The following is a 25000-nucleotide window of genomic DNA, read 5'->3' on the forward strand; positions in this document are numbered from 1 at the left end:
TGACATGAATTACAGGATCTTTAACGTGCGTATTTGATCTTCTGCTTGCGTATACACACGAGGGGGGTTCAGGCACTGGCAGGTCTGCACATATGTTGAACTGGGAGATCGTAAAAATCTCCACCCTTTACCCACCAGGCGCCGTCACCGTGATTCGAACCTGGGACCCTCATATTGAAAGTCCAACGCTTTAACCACTTTGGCTATTGCGCCCGTCAGGACGGGTGTCAAAATCAGCTTCCCTTTGGATTCTGATCAAGGCCACTCATTAATGGTTAGAAGAATAAAAATGTGAGAATAAAAATCAGAATTTTAGATTCAGGTGGTGCCAAAAAATCATCCGGCAGAGTTGATTTCATTGTCTTTTTTTTTCTTCTCGGAGACAGGATAGACTGACTGGTAACAAAGATGACGAAAATACAATGACGGAGACGATGACTGGAAACGAATTAAATCAATCAAGCCGTTCGTGGCCTCGCCTCGTTGGCTGTGTAGATTACATGCAAGAGTGTCCACTTCGGGGATTTCAGTAATGAAAAGGTCACCTTCACCTTCTCGTCACTTCTCGCAATTGTGCGGAACGATGCTCAGTCAGGAAGCAGCGGATATGCAGCAATGGTTTTGTGTGTGTGTGTGTGTGTGTGTGTGTGTGCGTGTGTGTGTGTGTGTGTGTGTGTGTGTGTGTGTGTGTGTGTGTGTGTGTATGTGTGTGTTTTAATTTTTGTTTTGTTTTAGGCCGGTGTAATAACCAGAATCAGCCGTCGCTTCTCATGTGGGCTTCGACAATATCATATTGAGTTTCAACAATCAAGTTTCGACAAGGATACGGGATCACGGAAAGATTGCATTCTCCGCACTCTCACAACCCCATCCCTACCTCACTCACCCTCGACACACTCCCCCCCCCCCCCCCCCCACCCCACCCCACCCACCCTCTTACCGTATGACAGAACCAAAAGTCTCAGCAGTGAAGGGCAATGCGCCATCTCTTGACGCAATCGTTTTGCCAATGGAAGATATTAGATACAGTTATTTGTTTCATTTGGGTTCTCATATAGGCCTGCTGTGTTTGGATGGTTATAATTTATATTTAATTCGGATGGTTATAGATTCATTTTATTCAGCTTTCTATGCTTCACAATGGCAGCCTTTAACAGATGGCGTCCAAGCATGGGAAGGCTGACATTGTTAGAGGTGATGGGAGCGAGGAAGGGGGCGGGATGTAGTTAGAGAACAACTGATTACAATCAGCTTCCCCCCGGATTCAGATCAAATAATCAAATAGGCCTTTTTTTTTAAATTTACAAATAAAGAAAGTAAGTATATTCTCTACTCATTAGGGGTTTACCAAAATGACGACGATGAGGAGGGTGATTCTGAAATTGGAAAGGATTAAATCAAGCAGTCTGGGGCCTCCCCTTGTTCACTGTGTTGATTACAAGCAAGCATATCTGCTTGGGTGGGGGGGGGGGGGGGGTGTCATAATAAATAGCTCACTGACGGGATTTAATAGAGCAACGCTCAAGTTTTGAAGACCTGCAGCTATTCCGTTCTTTCCCACAGGCTGGAGAATCACATGCTGGTTCTCGTTAGGGATTTGACAACAGAGTTGCGACAAAACTGTTCAATACCAGGTAAAGGGATCACGAAAAGATCGCATTCTCCGCATTTCCACAACCCCGTCCCCACCTAACTCACCCCTAACACCCCCGCCCCCCTCCCCTTGCCCCAAGACAGATTCTGAAGCTTGAACAGTAAAGTGCTAAGCACGATTTCTTGACAGAATATCATACTGCGCAATCGTTTTGCCACTTGAAGAAAATAAGTATATTTATATGTTTCGTTGAGATGGTTATAGACTTCATTCGGTATTTCATTCAATTCTGTATGCCTCACAGTAGCTGCCCGGAACAGGTACTTTCCAAGCAGGGGAAGGAAGGAAAGGGTGTGTGTCGTGAGAGGATGAGGGGTTAAAATTAACCCCCTTCCGCATTCCGGCCAACTAAATTCTTTTTTTCCCTCAAAATCACAAGTAAGGAAATTAAGAAAGCTAAACTCATTGGGAGTTATAATAATGCTGATGACCATGACGGCGATTCTGAAATTGGAAAGGATTAAATCAAGCAGTTTGAGGCCTCGCCTTGTTGACTGTGTTGATTACATGCGAGCATGTCCGCTGGAGGGGGGAAGAGTGGGGGGTTGGATGGAGAGGCTTCTGTAATGAACAGCTCACTTTCATCTTTTCATCACTTTGATCTGTTTTTTTTTTTTTTTTTTTTTTTTTTTTTTCAGCGATGCTCCAGGGAGAAGATTTGCAGCAGTTTTCCTTTATGCTGGTGCAATAACCAGAATAATCAGCCGCTTGGCGTGTGGAGCTTGGAGAATGATTATGGAGTTTCGACAAAAACGCTCTTTTCTCCGGGATACGGGGGTTCAGGGAAAGGGAAATGTGTCGGCAAGATCGGAGACTGCTCATTCTAATAACCCCACCCATTTCCCACTTCTACCACCTCTCCCAGCCCCTCTCTTACCCCCTCTCCTTCCCCCATGACAGATTACAGTATCTGGGAAATGAAATGCAATGTGTTATTTCTTGCTACCGAAATAAATTGAGAAATTGTGACATATTTCATTCGCATTCGTCTGAGAGGCACATAGACGTCATCATCGGACAAGACGGACTACCAAGATATTTTATTGGGCCTTTTTTTACGCTTAATGATGTCTGTCAGGAAAAAAGGAAAAGGAGCTGTCCTCAGATGAGAGAGCGGGAATAGAGGCCTTGGGTCAGGGAGAAGGAAAGGGACAAGGGATAAAAATTAACTTCCTTCCCAATGCAGTTCGGCTTATGACTATTTTTAATCGAAAATTTAATTCATGAAAAAAGAGAGACAATTTTAAACTCACATGTAAAAAAAGCACACCAAGAGTAGAACTTTTTTCATAGAATATCAGATAATTCTTCTCCTTCTGGCCTATATTTTTTTCTGTGCAGTTAGCTGCGGGAGATAAGGGCGAGGACTCCAGGGATGGCTCACACCTATCTCCACATCACCTCTTTAACTCTCTCCATACGAACGGCGAAAGAGACGACGTTAACAGCGTTTCACCCCAATTACCATCATCAAAATATTGCAAGCGGAAGGCTCTTATACTGAAGAGGTGAATGTTGACAAAGAAGGCCACAATTCTGACGACGGAAGCTAAAGGTTGGGTCATTCAGACACCCACTGGACATCCTATGGGTCTGTGTAGAGGAGAAGAGAGGACTGGCCGTACTGAGTGAGTTAAACTGATAACGGAGAGCGTTCGGGACATTCGCGGTCTCGTAATCTTTCTTTCATGTCTTTTGTGGGCCACATATATGAGAGCAGTAAATTCGGTCTCATGTGGTGTGGCGTCTATGGACCACCTAGTCCGGGCGCTGCGACACTTAAATCACTCAGTACGGCCAGTCCTCTCTTCTCCTCTACACAGACTGGATGTCCAGTGGGTATCTGAATGACCCAAGCTTTAGCTTCCGTCGTCAGAATTGTGGTATCTTTGTCAACATTCACCTCTTCAGTATAAGAGCCTTCCGCTTGCAATATTTTGATGATGGTAATTGGGGTGAAACGTTGTTAACGTCGTCTCTTTCGCCGTTCGTATGGAGAGAGTTAAACTGACTGAACTGTTCAGCATCTCAGATGGCGCCCCTCACATCGTGACCAGGAGCCAGTTGCATTGCTCGGACGGAAGAGCCTGGTATAGTCGTAACCTGCTGCTAACTGTGTGTTACTAGTATGGAACTGGCCAATGGCGTAGTTCGGTCAACGTAGGCATTAAGTCACGTGTAACTGTCAAAAAGTTAGAACCAAGCAATGCAACTGGCCAGATCTCCAGACTTTTCTGTTGCGCTTTTTTTTCTTCTTATTTTATCATTATTTTTTAATTTTATTTATTTATTTATATTTTTGACGCGTTATCGATTTTGACTGGGTCATGCTTCTGATGTAAAAAAAAAAAATCTTAAAAGAATTTCTTACCACAAAGGATGCCAATTCATCTTTCCTTTAACGATTGAACAGTTCGTCAAAGAAAATAATAACAGGAAAAAAAATATGAACCAGGCTTTGAAAAGTCGATGCCTGGTACAGAACAAAAAACAAACAAAAAAACAGACATTCACGTCGATTAAAAAAATTATAGCAAAAAGAGATTACTGCAGTGAAAATTACAGCTTGAACAAACAAGGAAATTTTACTTTTGAGAAAAAAAATCAATAAGTAAGTCAATCATGTCAATCAGTCAATTAAAATAGATCCATCAGGGATCAACAGATAAGTCAATCTTGTCAATCAATCAATTAAAATAAACCAATCTGTCTCTACCAATCATCCACCAAATAAATCATTATCAGTTAATTCGTCAGTGAACCTCAAGTTTCATAAATATTACCGAAGTTTCAAGCCTCAAAGAGATGCCAAAGCGTGCAGATGGATCCATACATTCCCCATCGCATCTTCTATAAACTTTTTTAACGGAACTAGATGACGGACCAAGGCATTAACCACTCGAGTATCATCCTAACAATTTCAGACGAAAAAAAACAAAAAAGTACAGCTTCTGACGATGAAAGAAGCACACATAGGAAGGGACCAACGCATACACTCACCTTCGTAAGAAGACCATGTGTTCTGTGTGTCGTAGCAGCCCTGTTCTCATCATGATGCTCTGGAAACATGGTCTGTCGATCGCCCATAGCCGGCAGTTCACTAGGGCTGTAACAAATAACCACAAGACGCGTCTGTTCTACACCGTGGACAAAATCAGGGGATACTGTTTCTGTGAGAATGCTTACAGAATGTTTAGTTTTGTAATGTTGAAAGTATGCTATACGTTAACAGTACGCACTCAAGATGAATTTGTATTCTATGATAATTAGCTCTCGGTCTGTCCGCCCGTCTGCCTCTCGCTCTCTCTCTCTCTCCCACACATTCACAAACACACACACTGAAACACACGCCCACTTACATAAAGACACATGCACACATGTACACACATACAAACACACATGCATAAATGCAGGCGAGCACACACACACATACACAAAAGCACGCACACACAAACACACTTACGCAAATGGACGCACACCACACAACGCACGCACGCACACATATGTACAGAGACGCTTTTTTGACGCTTTGACACTTCAATGTCATTGGCCATGAGGTTCTTATGACATGGGTGAATGCATCAACATACTTTCAGTTTATAAAAACCATTATACTAAACGAATGAAATGGTGAAAGCCAAATCAATAATGAAACAAAAGTTCCTTCTCTGAAGAAAAAATATTAGTAACCAACATCAACTATTGAATTACACAAAGGACATGGAGAATTTGTGGACGTACCTGGCATAAACCATTTTTTGTTGGCATTAAAGCCAAGAGTTCTTAATCTAAATTGGGCAAGCATTGTATGATGCCACTTATTCGTAATAACAGTTAGGAATTTTTCAGCTGGAAATACACCTTTTAAATGAATGGAACCAGCTGTACTTATCCTTACTTTCTATGCCTGAATGCCAATTTTGTTTAAACAAATGAAGCAGTCTGGGTCTGAATTCTGAAATTAACGTTTGCTCATACCCCACACCTTGACACAGCCACGCAATTGCGAACCCATTTTCTGACAACACGTTTCTTACACTTCTTACACAAGAAGCCCAGTTTTATTTCCCCTTCTCTTTGTAGGATAACATCATATCGTATGTCTGTTTACAAAGTCTACGCTGGGGCAATTACAACAGTTTAAGCCAATGCTTAAAGTCTACGCTGGGGCAATTACAACAGTTTAAGCCAATACTTAAAGTCTACGCTGGGGCAATTACAACAGTTTAAGCCAATACTTAAAGTCTACGCTGGGGCAATTACAACAGTTTAAGCCAATACTTAAAGTCTACGCTGGGGCAGTTACAACAGTTTCAGCCAATACTTAAAATCTACGCTGGGGCAATTACAACAGTTTAAGCCAATACTTAAAGTCTACACTGGGGCAATTACAACAGTTTAAGCCAATACTTAAAGTCTACGCTGGGGCAATTACAACAGTTTAAGCCAATACTTAAAGTCTACGCTGGGGCAATTACAACAGTTTAAGCCAATACTTAAAGTCTACGCTGGGGCAGTTACAACAGTTTAAGCCAATACTTAAAGTCTACGCTGGGGCAGTTACAACAGTTTCAGCCAATACTTAAATCTACGCTGGGGCAATTACAACAGTTTAAGCCAATACTTAAAATCTACACTGGGGCAATTACAACAGTTTAAGCCAATACTTAAAGTCTACGCTGGGGCAATTACAACAGTTTAAGCCAATACTTAAAGTCTACGCTGGGGCAGTTACAACAGTTTCAGCCAATACTTAAAGTCTACGCTGGGGCAGTTACAACAGTTTCAGCCAATACTTAAAGTCTACGCTGGGGCAGTTACAACAGTTTCAGCCAATACTTAAAGTCTACGCTGGGGCAATTACAACAGTTTAAGCCAACACTTAAAATCTACACTGGGGCAGTTACAACAGTTTAAGCCAATACTTAAAGTCTACGCTGGGGCAATTACAACAGTTCAAGCCAATACTTAAAATCTACACTGGGGCAATTACAACAGTTTCAGCCAATACTTAAAGTCTACGCTGGGGCAACTTCAACAGTTTAAACCAATACTTAAAGTCTACGCTGGGGCAACTTCAACAGTTTAAACCGATACTTAAAATCTACGCTGGGGCATCTTCAACAGTTTAAACCAATACTTAATACACTTTACATAACTGTGTTTTCAAAGATAGTGATAGGGGGTTTGGGAAAGAGCAAGGAGACAAAACAATCAAACATTGACTGATTGAGACACAGGAGAGACAAAGTAACACAGACAGTGGAGAGACAAAGTAACACAGACAGTGGAGAGACAAAGTAACACAGACACAGGAGAGACAAAGTAACACAGACACAGGAGAGACAAAGTAACACAGACAGAGGAGAGACAAAGTAACACAGACAGTGGAGAGACAAAGTAACACAGACACAGGAGAGACAAAGTAACACAGACAGAGGAGAGACAAAGTAACACAGACACAGGAGAGACAAAGTAACACAGACACAGGAGAGACAAAGTAACACAGACAGAGGAGAGACAAAGTAACACAGACACAGGAGAGACAAAGTAACACAGACAGAGGAGAGACAAAGTAACACAGACACAGGAGAGACAAAGTAACACAGACACAGGAGAGACAAAGTAACAGACACAGGAGAGACAAAGTAACACAGACAGTGGAGAGACAAAGTAACACAGACAGAGGAGAGACAAAGTAACACAGACAGAGGAGAGACAAAGTAACACAGACACAGGAGAGACAAAGTAACAGACACAGGAGAGACAAAGTAACACAGACAGTGGAGAGACAAAGTAACACAGACAGTGGAGAGACAAAGTAACACAGACACAGGAGAGACAAAGTAACACAAAGTAACACAGACAGTGGAGAGACAAAGTAACACAGACAGAGGAGAGACAAAGTAACACAGACAGTGGAGAGACAAAGTAACACAGACAGTGGAGAGACAAAGTAACACAGACACAGGAGAGACAAAGTAACACAGACAGTGGAGAGACAAAGTAACACAGACAGTGGAGAGACAAAGTAACACAGACACCGGAGAGACAAAGTAACACAGACACAGGAGAGACAAAGTAACACAGACAGAGGAGAGACAAAGTAACACAGACACAGGAGAGACAAAGTAACACAGACACAGGAGAGACAAAGTAACACAGACACAGGAGAGACAAAGTAACACAGGCAGTGGAGAGACAAAGTAACACTGACACAGGAGAGACAAAGTAACACAGACAGAGGAGAGACAAAGTAACACAGACACAGGAGAGACAAAGTAACACAGACAGTGGAGAGACAAAGTAACACAGACACAGGAGAGACAAAGTAACACAGACACAGGAGAGACAAAGTAACGCAGACACTGGACAGACAAAGTAACACAGACACAGGAGAGACAAAGTAACACAGACACAGGAGAGACAAAGTAACACAGACAGTGGAGAGACAAAGTAACACAGACACCGGAGAGACAAAGTAACACAGACAGAGGAGAGACAAAGTAACACAGACACCGGAGAGACAAAGTAACACAGGCAGTGGAGAGACAAAGTAACACAGACAGTGGAGAGACAAAGTAACACAGACACCGGAGAGACAAAGTAACACAGGCAGTGGAGAGACAAAGTAACACAGACACAGGAGAGACAAAGTAACACAGACAGACGAGAGACAAAGTAACACAAAAAACACAGGAGAGACAAAGTAACACAGACAGAGGAGAGACAAAGTAACACAGACAGACGAGAGACAAAGTAACACAGACACAGGAGAGACAAAGTAACACAGACACAGGAGAGACAAAGTAACAGACACAGGAGAGACAAAGTAACACAGACAGTGGAGAGACAAAGTAACACAGACAGAGGAGAGACAAAGTAACACAGACAGAGGAGAGACAAAGTAACACAGACACAGGAGAGACAAAGTAACAGACACAGGAGAGACAAAGTAACACAGACAGTGGAGAGACAAAGTAACACAGACAGTGGAGAGACAAAGTAACACAGACACAGGAGAGACAAAGTAACACAAAGTAACACAGACAGTGGAGAGACAAAGTAACACAGACAGAGGAGAGACAAAGTAACACAGACAGTGGAGAGACAAAGTAACACAGACAGTGGAGAGACAAAGTAACACAGACACAGGAGAGACAAAGTAACACAGACAGTGGAGAGACAAAGTAACACAGACAGTGGAGAGACAAAGTAACACAGACACCGGAGAGACAAAGTAACACAGACACAGGAGAGACAAAGTAACACAGACACAGGAGAGACAAAGTAACACAGACACAGGAGAGACAAAGTAACACAGGCAGTGGAGAGACAAAGTAACACTGACACAGGAGAGACAAAGTAACACAGACAGAGGAGAGACAAAGTAACACAGACACAGGAGAGACAAAGTAACACAGACAGTGGAGAGACAAAGTAACACAGACACAGGAGAGACAAAGTAACACAGACACAGGAGAGACAAAGTAACGCAGACACTGGACAGACAAAGTAACACAGACACAGGAGAGACAAAGTAACACAGACACAGGAGAGACAAAGTAACACAGACAGTGGAGAGACAAAGTAACACAGACACCGGAGAGACAAAGTAACACAGACAGAGGAGAGACAAAGTAACACAGACACCGGAGAGACAAAGTAACACAGGCAGTGGAGAGACAAAGTAACACAGACAGTGGAGAGACAAAGTAACACAGACACCGGAGAGACAAAGTAACACAGGCAGTGGAGAGACAAAGTAACACAGACACAGGAGAGACAAAGTAACACAGACAGACGAGAGACAAAGTAACACAAAAAACACAGGAGAGACAAAGTAACACAGACAGAGGAGAGACAAAGTAACACAGACAGACGAGAGACAAAGTAACACAGACACAGGAGAGACAAAGTAACAGACAGTGGAGAGACAAAGTAACACAGACAGACGAGAGACAAAGTAACACAGACACAGGAGAGACAAAGTAACACAGACACAGGAGAGACAAAGTAACACAGACAGTGGAGACACAAAGTAACACAGACAGAGGAGAGACAAAGTAACACAGACACAGGAGAGACAAAGTAACACAGACAGACGAGAGACAAAGTAACACAGACAGTGGAGAGACAAAGTAACACACACAGACACAGGAGAGACAAAGTAACACAGACAGTGGAGAGACAAAGTAACACAGACACTGGAGAGACAAAGTAACACAGACAGTAGAGACACAAAGTAACACAGACACAGGAGAGACAAAGTAACACAGACACAGGAGAGACAAAGTAACAGAGACACAGGAGAGACAAAGTAACAGAGACACAGGAGAGACAAAGTAACAGAGACAGTGGAGAAACAAAGTAACACAGACACAGGAGAGACAAAGTAACAGAGACACAGGAGAGACAAAGTAACAGAGACACAGGAGAGACAAAGTAACACAGACACAGGAGAGACAAAGTAACAGAGACACAGGAGAGACAAAGTAACACAGACACAGGAGAAACAAAGTAACACAGACAGTGGAGAAACAAAGTAACACAGACAGTGGAGACACAAAGTAACACAGACACAGGAGAGACAAAGTAACAGAGACAAAGGAGAGACAAAGTAACACAAGACACAGGAGAGACAAAGTAACACAGACACAGGAGAAACAAAGTAACACAGACAGTGGAGAGACAAAGTAACAGAGACAGTGGAGAGACAAAGTAACACAGACACTGGAGAGACAAAGTAACACAGACAGGAGAGACAAAGTAACAGAGACACAGGAGAGACAAAGTAACAGAGACACAGGAGAGACAAAGTAACACAGACACTGGAGAGACAAAGTAACACAGACAGTAGAGACACAAAGTAACACAGACACTGGAGAGACAAAGTAACACAGACAGAGGAGAGACAAAGTAACAGAGACACAGGAGAGACAAAGTAACACAGACAGTGGAGAGACAAAGTAACAGAGACACAGGAGAGACAAAGTAACACAGACAGTGGAGAGACAAAGTAACACAGACACTGGAGAGACAAAGTAACACAGACAGTAGAGACACAAAGTAACACAGACACTGGAGAGACAAAGTAACACAGACAGTGGAGAGACAAAGTAACACAGACAGTGGAGAGACAAAGTAACACAGACACAGGAGAGACAAAGTAACACAGACACAGGAGAGACAAAGTAACACAGACAGTGGAGAGACAAAGTAACACAGACACAGGAGAGACAAAGTAACACAGACAGTGGAGAGACAAAGTAACACAGACACAGGAGAGACAAAGTAACACAGACAGTGGAGAGACAAAGTAACACAGACACAGGAGAGACAAAGTAACACAGACAGACACAGGAGAGACAAAGTAACACAGACACCGGAGAGACAAAGTAACACAGACAGAGGAGAGACAAAGTAACACAGGCAGTGGAGAGACAAAGTAACACAGACAGTGGAGAGACAAAGTAACACAGACACAGGAGAGACAAGTACACAGACAAGTAGAGACAAGTAAACAGACAAGGAGAGACAAGTACAAGACACGAGACAGAGACAGACACAGGAGAGACAAAGTAACACAGACAGAGAGACAAAGTAACACAGAAGAGAGACAAAGTAACACAGACAGTGGAGAGACAAAGTAACACAGACAGTGGAGAGACAAAGTAACACAGACACAGGAGAGACAAAGTAACACAGACAAGGAGAGACAAAGTAACACAGACAGGAGAGACAAAGAACACAGACAGCGAGAGACAAAGTAACACAGACAGGAGAGACAAAGTAACACAGACACAGAGAAAGTAACAGAAAAGTAACACAGACCAGGAGAGACAAAGTACAAAGACAGAGAGACAAGAACACAGACAAGGAGAGAACAAAGTACACAGACAGAGGGAGACAAAGTAACAACAGGGAAGAACCAGAGGAGAGACAAAGTAACACAGACACAGGAGAGACAAAGTAACACAGACACAGGAGAGACAAAGTAACACAGACAGACGGAGAGACAAAGTAACACAGACACAGGAGAGACAAAGTAACACAGACACAGGAGAGACAAAGTAACACAGACACAGGAGAGACAAAGTAACACAGACAGAGGAGAGACAAAGTAACACAGACACAGGAGAGACAAAGTAACACAGACACAGGAGAGACAAAGTAACACAGACAGAGGAGAGACAAAGTAACACAGACACAGGAGAGACAAAGTAACACAGACACTGGAGAGACAAAGTAACACAGACACAGGAGAGACAAAGTAACACAGACAGAGAGAGACAAAGTAACACAGACACAGGAGAGACAAAGTAACACAGACACAGGAGAGACAAAGTAACACAGACACAGGAGAGACAAAGTAACACAGACACAGGAGAGACAAAGTAACACAGACACAGGAGAGACAAAGTAACACAGACAAGGAGAGACAAAGTAACACAGACACAGGAGAGACAAAGTAACACAGACAGCTGGAGAGACAAAGTAACACAGGACAGAGGAGAGACAAAGTAACACAGACACAGGAGAGACAAAGTAACACAGACAGTGGAGAGACAAAGTAACACAGACACAGGAGAGACAAAGTAACACAGACAGTGAGAGACAAAGTAACACAGACACAGGAGAGACAAAGTAACACAGACAGAGGAGAGACAAAGTAACACAGACACAGGAGAGACAAAGTAACACAGACAGTGGAGAGACAAAGTAACACAGACACAGGAGAGACAAAGTAACACAGACAGAGGAGAGACAAAGTAACACAGACCAGTGGAGAGACAAAGTAACACAGACACAGGAGAGACAAAGTAACACAGACAGAGGAGAGACAAAGTAACACAGACACAGGAGAGACAAAGTAACACAGACAGAGGAGAGACAAAGTAACACAGACACAGGAGAGACAAAGTAACACAGACAGTGGAGAGACAAAGTAACACAGACACAGGAGAGACAAAGTAACACAGACAGACAGGAGAGACAAAGTAACACAGACACAGGAGAGACAAAGTAACACAGACAGTGGAGAGACAAAGTAACACAGACACAGGAGAGACAAAGTAACACAGACAGTGGAGAGACAAAGTAACACAGACACAGGAGAGACAAAGTAACACAGACAGTGGAGAGACAAAGTAACACAGACACAGGAGAGACAAAGTAACACAGACAGTGGAGAGACAAAGTAACACAGACACAGGAGAGACAAAGTAAAACAGACAGACACAGGAGAGACAAAGTAACACAGACACCGGAGAGACAAAGTAACACAGACAGTGGACAGACAAAGTAACACAGACAGAGGAGAGACAAAGTAACACAGACACAGGAGAGACAAAGTAACACAGGCAGTGGAGAGACAAAGTAACACAGACACAGGAGAGACAAAGTAACACAGACACAGGAGAGACAAAGTAACACAGACACTGGAGAGACAAAGTAACACAGACAGAAGAGAGACAAAGTAACACAGACAGACACAGGAGAGACAAAGTAACACAGACAGAAGAGAGACAAAGTAACACAGACAGACACAGGAGAGACAAAGTAACACAGACAGAGGAGAGACAAAGTAACACAGACACAGGAGAGACAAAGTAACACAGACAGAGGAGAGACAAAGTAACACAGACACAGGAGAGACAAAGTAACACAGACACTGGAGAGACAAAGTAACACAGACAGACGAGAGACAAAGTAACACAGACAGACGAGAGACAAAGTAACACAGACAGAGGAGAGACAAAGTAACACAGACACAGGAGAGACAAAGTAACACAGACACTGGAGAGACAAAGTAACACAGACAGACGAGAGACAAAGTAACACAGACAGACGAGAGACAAAGTAACACAGACAGTGGAGAGACAAAGTAACACAGACAAATACAGGAGAGACAAAGTAACACAGACAGACGAGAGACAAAGTAACACAGACAGTGGAGAGACAAAGTAACACAGACAGAGGAGAGACAAAGTAACACAGACAGAGGAGAGACAAAGGAACACAGACAGACGAGAGACAAAGTAACACAGACAGTGGAGAGACAAAGTAACACAGACAGACACAGGAGAGACAAAGTAACACAGACACAGGAGAGACAAAGTAACACAGACAGACACAGGAGAGACAAAGGAACACAGACACCGGAGAGACAAACAGAGGAGAGACAAAGTAACACAGACACAGGAGAGACAAAGTAACACAGACACAGGAGAGACAAAGTAACACAGACAGACACAGGAGAGACAAAGTAACACAGACACCGGAGAGACAAAGTAACACAGACAGACACAGGAGAGACAAAGTAACACAGACAGTGGAGAGACAAAGTAACACAGACAGACGAGAGAAAAGTAACACAGACAGACGAGAGACAAAGTAACACAGACACAGGAGAGACAAAGTAACACAGACACCGGAGAGACAAAGTAACACAGACACAGGAGAGACAAAGTAACACAGACAGAGGAGAGACAAAGTAACACAGACACAGGAGAAACAAAGTAACACAGACACAGGAGAGACAAAGTAATACAGACACAGGAGAGACAAAGTAACACAGACAGTGGAGAGACAAAGTAACACAGACAGACGAGAGAAAAGTAACACAGACAGACGAGAGACAAAGTAACACAGACACAGGAGAGACAAAGTAACACAGACACCGGAGAGACAAAGTAACACAGACACAGGAGAGACAAAGTAACACAGACAGAGGAGAGACACAGACACAGGAGAGACAAAGTAACACAGACAGAGGAGAGACAAAGTAACACACACACAGGAGAGACAAAGTAACACAGACACAGGAGAGACACAGACACAGGAGAGACAAAGTAACACAGACAGAGGAGAGACAAAGTAACACAGACACAGGAGACACAAAGTAACACAGTCACAGGAGAGACAAAGTAACACAGACAGTGGAGAGACAAAGTAACACAGACACAGGAGAGACAAAGTAACACAGACACAGGAGAGACAAAGTAACACAGACAGTGGAGAGACAAAGTAACACAGACAGACGAGAGACAAAGTAACACAGACACCAGAGAGACAAAGTAACAGAGACACAGGAGAGACAAAGTAACACAGACACAGGAGAGACAAAGTAACAGACACAGGAGAGACAAAGTAACACAGACAGACGAGAGACAAAGTAACACAGACAGACGAGAGACAAAGTAACACAGACACAGGAGAGACAAAGTAACACAGACAGACGAGAGACAAAGTAACACAGACAGTGGAGAGACAAAGTAACACAGACAGTGGAGAGACAAAGTAACACACACAGACACAGGAGAGACAAAGTAACACAGACAGTGGAGAGACAAAGTAACACAGACACTGGAGAGACAAAGTAACACAGACAGTAGAGACACAAAGTAACACAGACACAGGAGAGACAAAGTAACACAGACAGAGGAGAGACAAAGTAACACAGACAGTGGAGAGACAAAGTAACACAGACACAGGAGAGACAAAGTAACAGAGACACAGGAGAGACAAAGTAACACAGACAGAGGAGAGACAAAGTAACACAGACAGAGGAGAGACAAAGTAACACAGACACAGGAGAGACAAAGTAACAGAGACAGTGGAGAGACAAAGTAACACAGACAGTGGAGAAACAAAGTAACACAGACACAGGAGAGACAAAGTAACACAGACACAGGAGAGACAAAGTAACACAAGACACAGGAGAGACAAAGGAATACAGACACAGGAGAGACAAAGTAACACAGACACCGGAGAGACAAAGTAACACAGACAGTGGAGAGACAAAGTAACACAGACAGACGAGAGACAAAGAAACACAGACACCAGAGAGACAAAGTAACAGAGACACAGGAGAGACAAAGTAACACAGACAGACGAGAGACATAGAAACACAGACACCGGAGAGACAAAGTAACACAGACACAGGAGAGACAAAGTAACACAGACAAAGTAACACAGACAGTGGAGAGACAAAGTAACACAGACACAGGAGAGACAAAGTAACACAGACACAGGAGAGACAAAGTAACACAGACACAGGAGAGACAAAGTAACACAGACAGAGGAGAGACAAAGTAACACAGACACAGCAGAGACAAAGTAACACAAGACACAGGAGAGACAAAGTAACACAGACACAGGAGAGACAAAGTAACACAGACACAGGAGAGACAAAGTAACACAGACACAGGAGAGACAAAGTAACACAGACAGTGGAGAGACAAAGTAACACAGACAGTGGAGAGACAAAGTAACACAGACACAGGAGAGACAAAGTAACACAGACAGAGGAGAGACAAAGTAACACAGACAGTGGAGAGACAAAGTAACACAGACAGACGAGAGACAAAGTAACACAGACAGAGGAGAGACAAAGTAACACAGACACAGGAGAGACAAAGTAACACAGACACCGGAGAGACAAAGTAACACAGACACAGGAGAGACAAAGTAACACAGACACTGGACAGACAAAGTAACACAGACAGTGGAGAGACAAAGTAACACAGACAGTGGAGAGACAAAGTAACACACACAGGAGAGACAAAGTAACACACACAGGAGAGACAAAGTAACACAGACAAAGTAACACAGACAGAGGAGAGACAAAGTAACACAGACAGTGGAGAGACAAAGTAACACAGACACAGGAGAGACAAAGTAACACAGACAGTGGAGAGACAAAGTAACACAGACAGTGGAGAGACAAAGTAACACAGACACAGGAGAGACAAAGTAACACAGACAGTGGAGAGACAAAGTAACACAGACACAGGAGAGACAAAGTAACACAGACAGACGAGAGACAAAGTAACACAGACACAGGAGAGACAAAGTAACACAGACCGAGACAAAGACCGCGAGAAAGACAGAAACAGGCACAGAGGCACAGAAACTGAGGAAGGCAGCAAGATGGCAGAGGTCTGGAGAAAGGAACAGTTTTCCTTATTTCATGGTGGTGTAGAATACGGACACAGATTATGGCTGCCTACATGCCATGATGGAAACGAGAGAACGTGGCTATTGTTGACCAACGCAGATGATGATGATGATGGTGGTGGTGGTGAAGAAGAAGAAGAAGAAGAAGAAGAAGAAGAAGAAGAAGAAGAATTACACGAAACAGTATCAGTATCAGTGGCTCAAGGAGGCGTCACTGCGTTCGGACAAATCCATATACACTACACCACATCTGCCAAGCAGATGCCTGACCAGCAGCGTAACCCAACGCGCTTAGTCAGGCCTTGAGAAAAAAAATAAAAATAAAATAAAATAAAATAAAATAAGTAAATAAATAAATAAGTAAATAAATAAATAAATAAATAAATAAATAAATAAATAAATAATAGACATATACATAAAAAAGAACTACTACTACTACTAATAATAATATCTAAAAGGAAGGACTGTGAATACTGATTCACTGAAAAACACCAAATGACAACAAAAATGTTGTCCCCTGGCAACATTTTTATGCTTATGCTTAATAGTATGATAACAAACATCAAGAATAAAACCTACATCCCTGCTGACACTGGAAATCTACGTTTTCCTCGGCTGGTTGTCTCCACTTTGTGTTGCTGCACACGGTTGTTACTGCTACTGTTGTTGTCTTAATAATAATAATAATAATAATAATAATAATAATAATGGATACTTATATAGCACACTATCCAGAAATCTGCTCTAGGTGCTTTACAAAAACGCTTTGTTAACATAAAACATTACATCTATGTTACATGCACACACCAAAATATGACTACACACACACACACACACACACACACACACACACACACACACACACACACACACACACTGCGTACATACATTTTAACAATACATGTGTATCTAACAGCTACCCTAACACATACGCACACATAGGCAGGCACAAACTTGGATAAACGCACGCGCACACAATACACATTCATATACATGCATGCAGTTAGCATAGTCAAGCACAGCTAACGCAAAGGAAGTGTTCTTTTGGCTGTCATCATCATTTCCTGTTTCTATTCCTTCCTACGTGCTGTCGGTGACAGGGGGAACAAATGGAAAGAGTTCTAGCAGAGTTATCCTACCCGGATGGTGTTGAAAACACTCTTTGTCGGCGTTTCTCCGTTTATCAATTAAAATGGACCTCCTGTCCATGAATATCACAGCAGGCTTCGGAAATTTGCTGAGAAAAAAAAAAAAGAGCTGTTGAGCTATGCCTACATAAGAACATCGAATTCTCTCTCTCTCTCTCTCTCTCTCTCTGTCTCTCCGGTGTCCAGTGTCTCTCTGTCTCTCCAGTGTCCAGTCTCTCTGTCTCTCCAGTGTCCAGTCTCTCTCTCTCTCCAGTGTCCAGTCTCTCTGTCTCTCCAGTGTCCAGTCTCTCTCTCTCTCCAGTGTCCAGTCTCTCTCTCTCTCCAGTGTCCAGTCTCTCTCTGTCTCCAGTGTCCAGTCTCTCTCTGTCTCTCCAGTGTCCAGTCTCTCTCTCTCTCTCTCTCTCTCTCTCCAGTGTCCAGTCTCTCTCTCTGTCTCTCCAGTGTCCAGTCTCTCTCTCTCTCTCTCTCTCTCTCTCCAGTGTCCAGTCTCTCTCTCTCTCTCTCTCTCTCTCTCTCTCTCTCCAGTGTCCAGTCTCTCTCTCTGTCTCTCCAGTGTCCAGTCTCTCTCTGTGTCTCCAGTGTCCAGTCTCTCTCTGTGTCTCCAGTGTCCAGTCTCTCTCTGTGTCTCTCCAGTGTCCAGTCTCTCTCTCTCTCCAGTGTCCAGTCTCTCTCTCTCCAGTGTCCAGTCTCTCTCTCTCTCTCTCTCTGTCTCTCCAGCGTCCAGTCTCTCTCTCTCTGTGTCTCTCCAGTGTGCAGTCTCTCTCTCTCTCTCCAGTGTCCAGTCTCTCTGTCTCTCCAGTGTCCAGTCTCTCTCTGTCTCTCCAGTGTCCAGTCTCTCTCTCCCTCTCTCCAGTGTCCAGTCTCTCTCTGTGTCTCTCCAGTGTCCAGTCTCTCTCTCTCTCTCTCTGTGTCTCTCCAGTGTCCAGTCTCTCTCTCCCTCTCTCCCTCTCTCTCTGTGTCTCTCCAGTGTCCAGTCTCTCTCTCTCTCTCTCTCTCTGTGTCTCTCCAGTGTCCAGTCTCTCTCTCTCTCTCTCTGTCTCTCCAGTGTCCAGTCTCTCTCTCTCTATGTCTCTCCAGTGTCCAGTCTCTCTCTCTCTCTCTCTCTCTCTGTGTGTCTCTCCAGTGTCCAGTCTCTCTCTCTCTCTCTCTCTGTCTCTCCAGTGTCCAGTCTCTCTCTCTCTCTCTCTCTCTCTCTCTCTCTGTGTCTCTCCAGTGTCCAGTCTCTCTCTCTCTGTCTCTCCAGTGTCCAGTCTCTCTCTCTCTCTGTCTCTCCAGTGTCCAGTCTCTCTCTCTCTCCAGTGTCCAGTTTTTCTCTCCCTCTCTCTCCAGTGTCCAGTCTCTCTCTCTATCCAGTGTCCAGTCTCTCTCTGTCTCTCCAGTGTCCAGTCTCTCTCTCTCTCTCCAGTGTCCAGTCTCTCTCTCTCTATCCAGTGTCCAGTCTCTCTCTCTCTCCAGTGTCCAGTCTCTCTCTCTCTGTCTCTCCAGTGTCCAGTCTCTCTCTCTCTCCAGTGTCCAGTTTTTCTCTCCCTCTCTCTCCAGTGTCCAGTCTCTCTCTCTATCCAGTGTCCAGTCTCTCTCTGTCTCTCCAGTGTCCAGTCTCTCTCTCTCTCTCCAGTGTCCAGTCTCTCTCTCTCTATCCAGTGTCCAGTCTCTCTCTCTCTCCAGTGTCCAGTCTCTCTCTCTCTATCCAGTGTCCAGTCTCTCTCTCTCTCTCTCTCTCTCATTCTTCAGTGTCCAGTCTCTCTCTCTCTCTCTCATTCTTCAGTGTCCAGTCTCTCTCTCTCTCTCTCATTCTTCAGTGTCCAGTCTCTCTCTCTCTTCAGTGTCCAGTCTCTCTCTCTCTCTCTCCTGTGTCCAGTCTATCTCTCTCTCCTCTCCAGTATCCACTCTCTCTCTCTCTCTCTCTCCAGTGTCCAGTCTCTCTCCAGTGTCCAGTCTCTCTCTCTCTCCAGTGTTCAGTCTCTCTCTCTCTCTTCAGTGTCCAGTCTCTCTCTCTCTCTTCCTCCAGTATCCACTCTCTCTCTCTCCAGTGTCCAGTCTCTCTATGTCTCTCCAGTGTCCAGTCTCTCTCTCTCTCTCTCCAGTGTCCAGTCTCTCTCTCACTCTCCCCTCTCTCTCTCCAGTGTCCAGTTTCTCTCTCTCTCTCTATCCAGTGTCCAGTCTGTCTCTCTATCTCTCTCCAGTATCCACTCTCTCTCTGTCTCTCCAGTGTCCAGTCTCTCTCTCTTTCTCTCTCTCCTGTGTCCAGTCTCTCTCTCTCTCTCTCTCTCTCTCTCTCTCTCTCTCTCTCTCAAGGATGTACTATTCCTCCTTTCTATATCTGGAAGATAACGACAATTGTCAACGCACTGTTCAAAGCAGCTTTCAGAAGTTGGAGAAGGGCGGTTTCTGTGTATGCCAGCATGATGATAATCATCTCATCCGCTCATAGCAACAACAGCTGAGAAGGAACTTCATGTGTGTCGACGCCCAAGTGATGTTCCTTGTGTCACAATTACTAACATTTTCGAAGGGAGGCTTAAGTTCTATTGTATGAGAGGGCGTCACATTATAATCACAGTGTGTGTGTGCGTGCCGACCATCTGGGGCAATGAGCACGTGTCTAACTTGTCCGGTCAATTCTTCTCCATTGTGTCTTCGATCAGAGGTAAAGCTCGCCACAGAGTAAACCTTTAAATCGTTCCCACTGTCCTTCGGTCAACAACGGTGTACGTGCAAGCGAGCGAAATTCCTGCACGTAACTGTATTGTATTGTATTGTGTTGTATTGTGTTGTATTGTATTGTATTGTATTTCTCTTTTTATCACAACAGATTTCTCTGTGTGAAATTCGGGCTGCTCTCCTCAGGGAGAGCGCGTCGCTACACTACAGCGCCACCCATTTTTTTTTTTGTATTATTCCCTGCGTGCAGTTTTATTTGTTTTTCCTAAAGTGGATTTTTCTACAGAATTTTGCCAGGAACAACCCTTTTGTTGCCGTGGGTTCTTTTACGTGCGCTAAGTGCATGCTGCACACGGGACCTCGGTTTATCGTCTCATCCGAATGACTAGCGTCCAGACCATCACTCAAGGTCTAGTGGAGTGGGAGAAAATATCGGCAGCTGAGCCGTGATTCGAACCAGAGTGCTTAGATTCTCTCGCTTCCTAGGCGGACGCGTTACCTCTAGGCCATCACTCCACAGACTAGGACGGAATGTAATGTTACATGAACAGTGGCATTATTGAGGATGAGGACCTTCTGACCCTCGTCTCAAACTGACCGTGTCTTCGTCTCTGCAGCAGCACGTTCAAAGAAAGATGAAGGGTATCAAAGTCAGCCTGTGTATTTGTATACAGTATTCCTTGTCTCCAATGGATGAATCGGATTCTCAGAGTGGGTTCGCTTTACAGCAGACATCTACTCTGCCTAAGGTGGCGAAAGAAAGAGCCAAACTCCATCCACTTCAATCCAATTCATATGTTCTTTGCCCACCCGACTGCAAGGGTCATTTCTGGCATAAAACATGACATTCCAGTCACAGCTACCGCTTACTACACCTGAAGAATAAATCCTACCGCCTAATACACCTAAAAAAAAAGAAAAAAAAAAAAGCTTCCGTCTTAGTCTCAGGCCAGAAAAGGTTGAGCATCTTCCAGTCACATGCTGTGAAGACCAGACGATCAGTGACAGACTCAGTGTTGCAGGAAGTCAAGGAAGAAGAACCCACCCACACAGAGCAGCAGCCAACACGCAGCCTTACTTCAGTCCGCGGCCAAAGGGGAAGGGCTCAGAGTAGTCCACTCCGACTACACAGAAGACGAGCTCAGACGTACATGTTCACAGAATGAGAGAGCACGTGAACGGGTCAGACTCTCTCCCGTTAATTGTTGGCACACTGGCAGGAAGCTGTTATTGTTTATGAACATCCCCTGCAGCTTTCACACTGAACAACAAGCAGAGATAATGGAAGTGTATTGCTGCTTATAGCTTATAGTTGGTGACGCCCACTTTCCTGAATCCGGTGTAAACTGATTTGAGTTGTAGTCTGCATTATTTGCTAAGAATAAAAACAAACAAATACGAACACACACACACACACACACACACACACACACACACACACACACACACACACACACACACACAAGGAAGCAGAAAAAAATCTGGATTCAAATAATACGGGAAAGACCAATCGACGAAACGGGGAAAATCCTCTCCAAAATCCTCTCATTGAGTCAAACACACACAGAACCAATTAACCAACCAACAACACACTCAACTACCATCAACTACATCAAGTGGCTCTGTTGCTAACACAATCATGGGAGACGTCTTAGGCTTACGACCGTTCTCCCTTAGATCTTGATACTGTTTACTTTTCGTCACATGAGGGTGGGGGTCCGGAAGACCTGGGTATAGTCTCTCGGCTCACCCTGAAAAATGTCTATGCTACCTGAACAAAAGAGAAAATCGCTCTTCTTCTTCTTCTTCTGCGTTCACTCGTATGCACACGAGTGGGCTTTTACGTGTATGACCGTTTTTACCCCGCCATGTAGGCAGCCATACTCCGTTTTCGGGGGTGTGCATGCTGGGTATGTTCTTGTTTCCATAACCCACCGAACGCTGACATGGATTACAGGATCTTTAACGTGCGTATTTGATCTTCTGCTTGCATATACACACCAAGGGGGTTCAGGCACTAGCAGGTCTGCACATATGTTGACCCGGGAGATCGTAAAAATCTCCACCCTTTACCCACCAGGCGCCGTCACCGTGATTCGAACCCGGGACCCTCAGATTGACAGTCCAACGCTTTAACCACTCGGCTATTGCGCCCGTCGAGAAAATCGCTCAGTGTCCGTATTATGTCAAGCCACCCATTAATACCTGCTGTTTGTAACCAGGTGTCATGTATCTACCATGAAGTACAGTACTATGGATAATGACTTCAGTGAATTTTCTTGATGCCCAGTTGTAAAAACACTTTCTCGAACAGTGTTGTGATTAAAGGCTTTACATGGCTATTTTGTTAGTGAAATAATATCTAAAACCACAAACAAGACTACAGATGAATTATTGTCGACTTGTTATGATACCATTATCATCCTTATTCGTGGTTTTATTATTCAAAAACAGGCAGCTGAACCTGATCCAGATACTTGGACATAGAATTTGGAATCCATGACAAGGGATTGAGAATGCTTTCTAAGGGAAAAGACAGACAGGATGTCTGTGGCGATTTGTAAAAGTTGAAGTTCGTGTGTAGGTAAGCAGGGAAGAAACCAGAAAATGGCCGACTCAATTCATTAAACATCTCTGTCTCTCTCTCTCTCTCTCTCTCTCTCTATCTCTCTCAATCTAGCGCGCGGAGGCGGTCAACACCCTGCCGACAGTATCAGTTTCAATTCTTCTCCTTGCTCTTTTCACTCCGCATCATCACCCCCCCCCCTCCCCCGACCCACCCCACGCAGCCGCTCGCCACCCAGCACTTGGCATGGTAAACATAGTACATCTATCTCCCCACCATCAGACATTGTCAGCCAAGTGGCACTCCGCAATCAGCCATCTTCACACACTGCCCACTCAGCAGCCAAGTACAGAAAGAAAAAAAAACCCGCAGCAAATATAAAAGCTGTATAGCGAACTGTCACTCCACTGAGCATTGGCAGATGGGGTTTGAGGGCAGAGGGAGGGGAAATAGGGCGAGTGTGTGTGTGTGTGTGTGTGTGTGTGTGTGTGTAGGGGTGTGGGAGGTAAACGTTTTGATGTGATCTCAGATTTCTCTCCCCTCTCACAAGCGTCTGACTGAACCATGCCAAAATACACACCTCCTATTTCCTCCTTCATCCCACACTCATTCTCCTTCTCGTTTTCACACCACCGGAGAGTACAAGTTATAGAAGAAAGAGAAACACCCGTAGGTGCTGGGGAGGACCCAGAGAAGCACTGTCTCCACCCGCCCTTGGAACAATCCTGCACCACCCTTGGAGGCCTGCGCTGTGTTCACGATGGGTGCAGGCACGCACAGGACACTTCCATTAAGAATTTATGGGACATAACTGCTCTCGAACACAGGCAAAAGAGACCACAAGATATAATGATATTGTCACTGACTCTTGCAAATCGTAGAGTCTGACAACGTGTAGTGGCTGGAATCTTTAGTCTTAAAAACGAAACTGCTCAGTGACTAATTTATGCATATGAGAGATTTATAGGCTTCGGTAAATGAAAGTTGTTTCGCTGAGAGAAGCGCTCATCAGATGCTCTACACGTCCCTTGTTGGCAGCTGTGGAGTAATGCACCAGCACATGCTCTGCAAAAAGAAAGCGATGATTTTAATGCTTCTGCTCGATCTTTCATTTCGTTCCGTGATGTACATTATCTGTTTCTCTTCAGTTACTGGTTTTGTGGGAAAATTTAATGGATACGCTGACGTACATACAGCTAAATAGGCACACGGAGATTTTTTTTGTTTTCTACAGGTACATGCGACGACAGGAAAATAAAAAAAATAGCTGCAGCATCAGCAACAACAACATCAACAAGAACAATACTGGTTAATAACATGATTGTCATTATATTTTCACACACTTGTTTAAATAAGAAAACACACACACACACACACACACACACACACAAACACGCACGCACGCACGCACACACACACAACACACACACACACACAAACTCAAAAGCCAAAAAGTCTTCACAAGACTGCCAACACTTGGCAGGCGTGATCACATCATCAGCCCACACTGGTCATGGATGTGTTGGAATAAATGGAAAGGGCGGAGATCAGACGTCAACGATCCATCACCCCACCCCCTGTCTGTGTGGCCGCAGCTCTCTCCTTGTCATCATCCTCTGGACATACACACTCTCTCCACAATCTGAGTGACCTTGCTTGGCTCCGCACACTCCTGGCTCATTGTTTCCTTACGATTATTGGGGACTGTTTCGCAATTCATTTCTCTGTCACTCGCTATCTCTGTGTGTGTGTGTGTGTGTGTGTGTGTGTGTGTGTGTGTGTGTGTGTGTGTGTGTGTGTGTGTGTGTGTGTGTGTGTGTGTGAGTGCATGTGTGTGTGCGTGCTTGCATATGTGTGTGTATGCATGTGCGTGCGTGCGCGCCTGTGTGTGTGTGTGTATGTAAGTGTGTGTGCGTGCATGTGTGTTTGTGTGTGCGTGCATGTGTGTGTGTGTGTGAGCGTGCTTGCATATGTATGTGTGTGTGTGTTAGTGCATGTGTGTGTGTGCGT

The 25000-nt window shown here is 44.2% G+C and overlaps 1 protein-coding gene across 3 annotated transcripts in view; it reads right to left on the minus strand.

The window, feature by feature from the left end:
* The window catches only part of LOC143289706 (cGMP-dependent protein kinase 1-like), a 362793-nt gene that overhangs the window by 91850 nt on the left and 245943 nt on the right, over positions 1-25000 (minus strand). For all 3 annotated transcript variants that reach the window (XM_076598769.1, XM_076598760.1, XM_076598778.1), the window contains exon 6: positions 4655-4760. In XM_076598769.1, the coding sequence (XP_076454884.1) occupies positions 4655-4760 (106 nt within the window). The remainder of the gene's footprint in view (positions 1-4654; positions 4761-25000) is intronic.

The sequence above is a fragment of the Babylonia areolata genome, chromosome 1 (assembly GCF_041734735.1).
Source record: "Babylonia areolata isolate BAREFJ2019XMU chromosome 1, ASM4173473v1, whole genome shotgun sequence".
In the NCBI taxonomy this organism is placed as follows: Eukaryota; Metazoa; Mollusca; class Gastropoda; order Neogastropoda; family Buccinidae; genus Babylonia; species Babylonia areolata.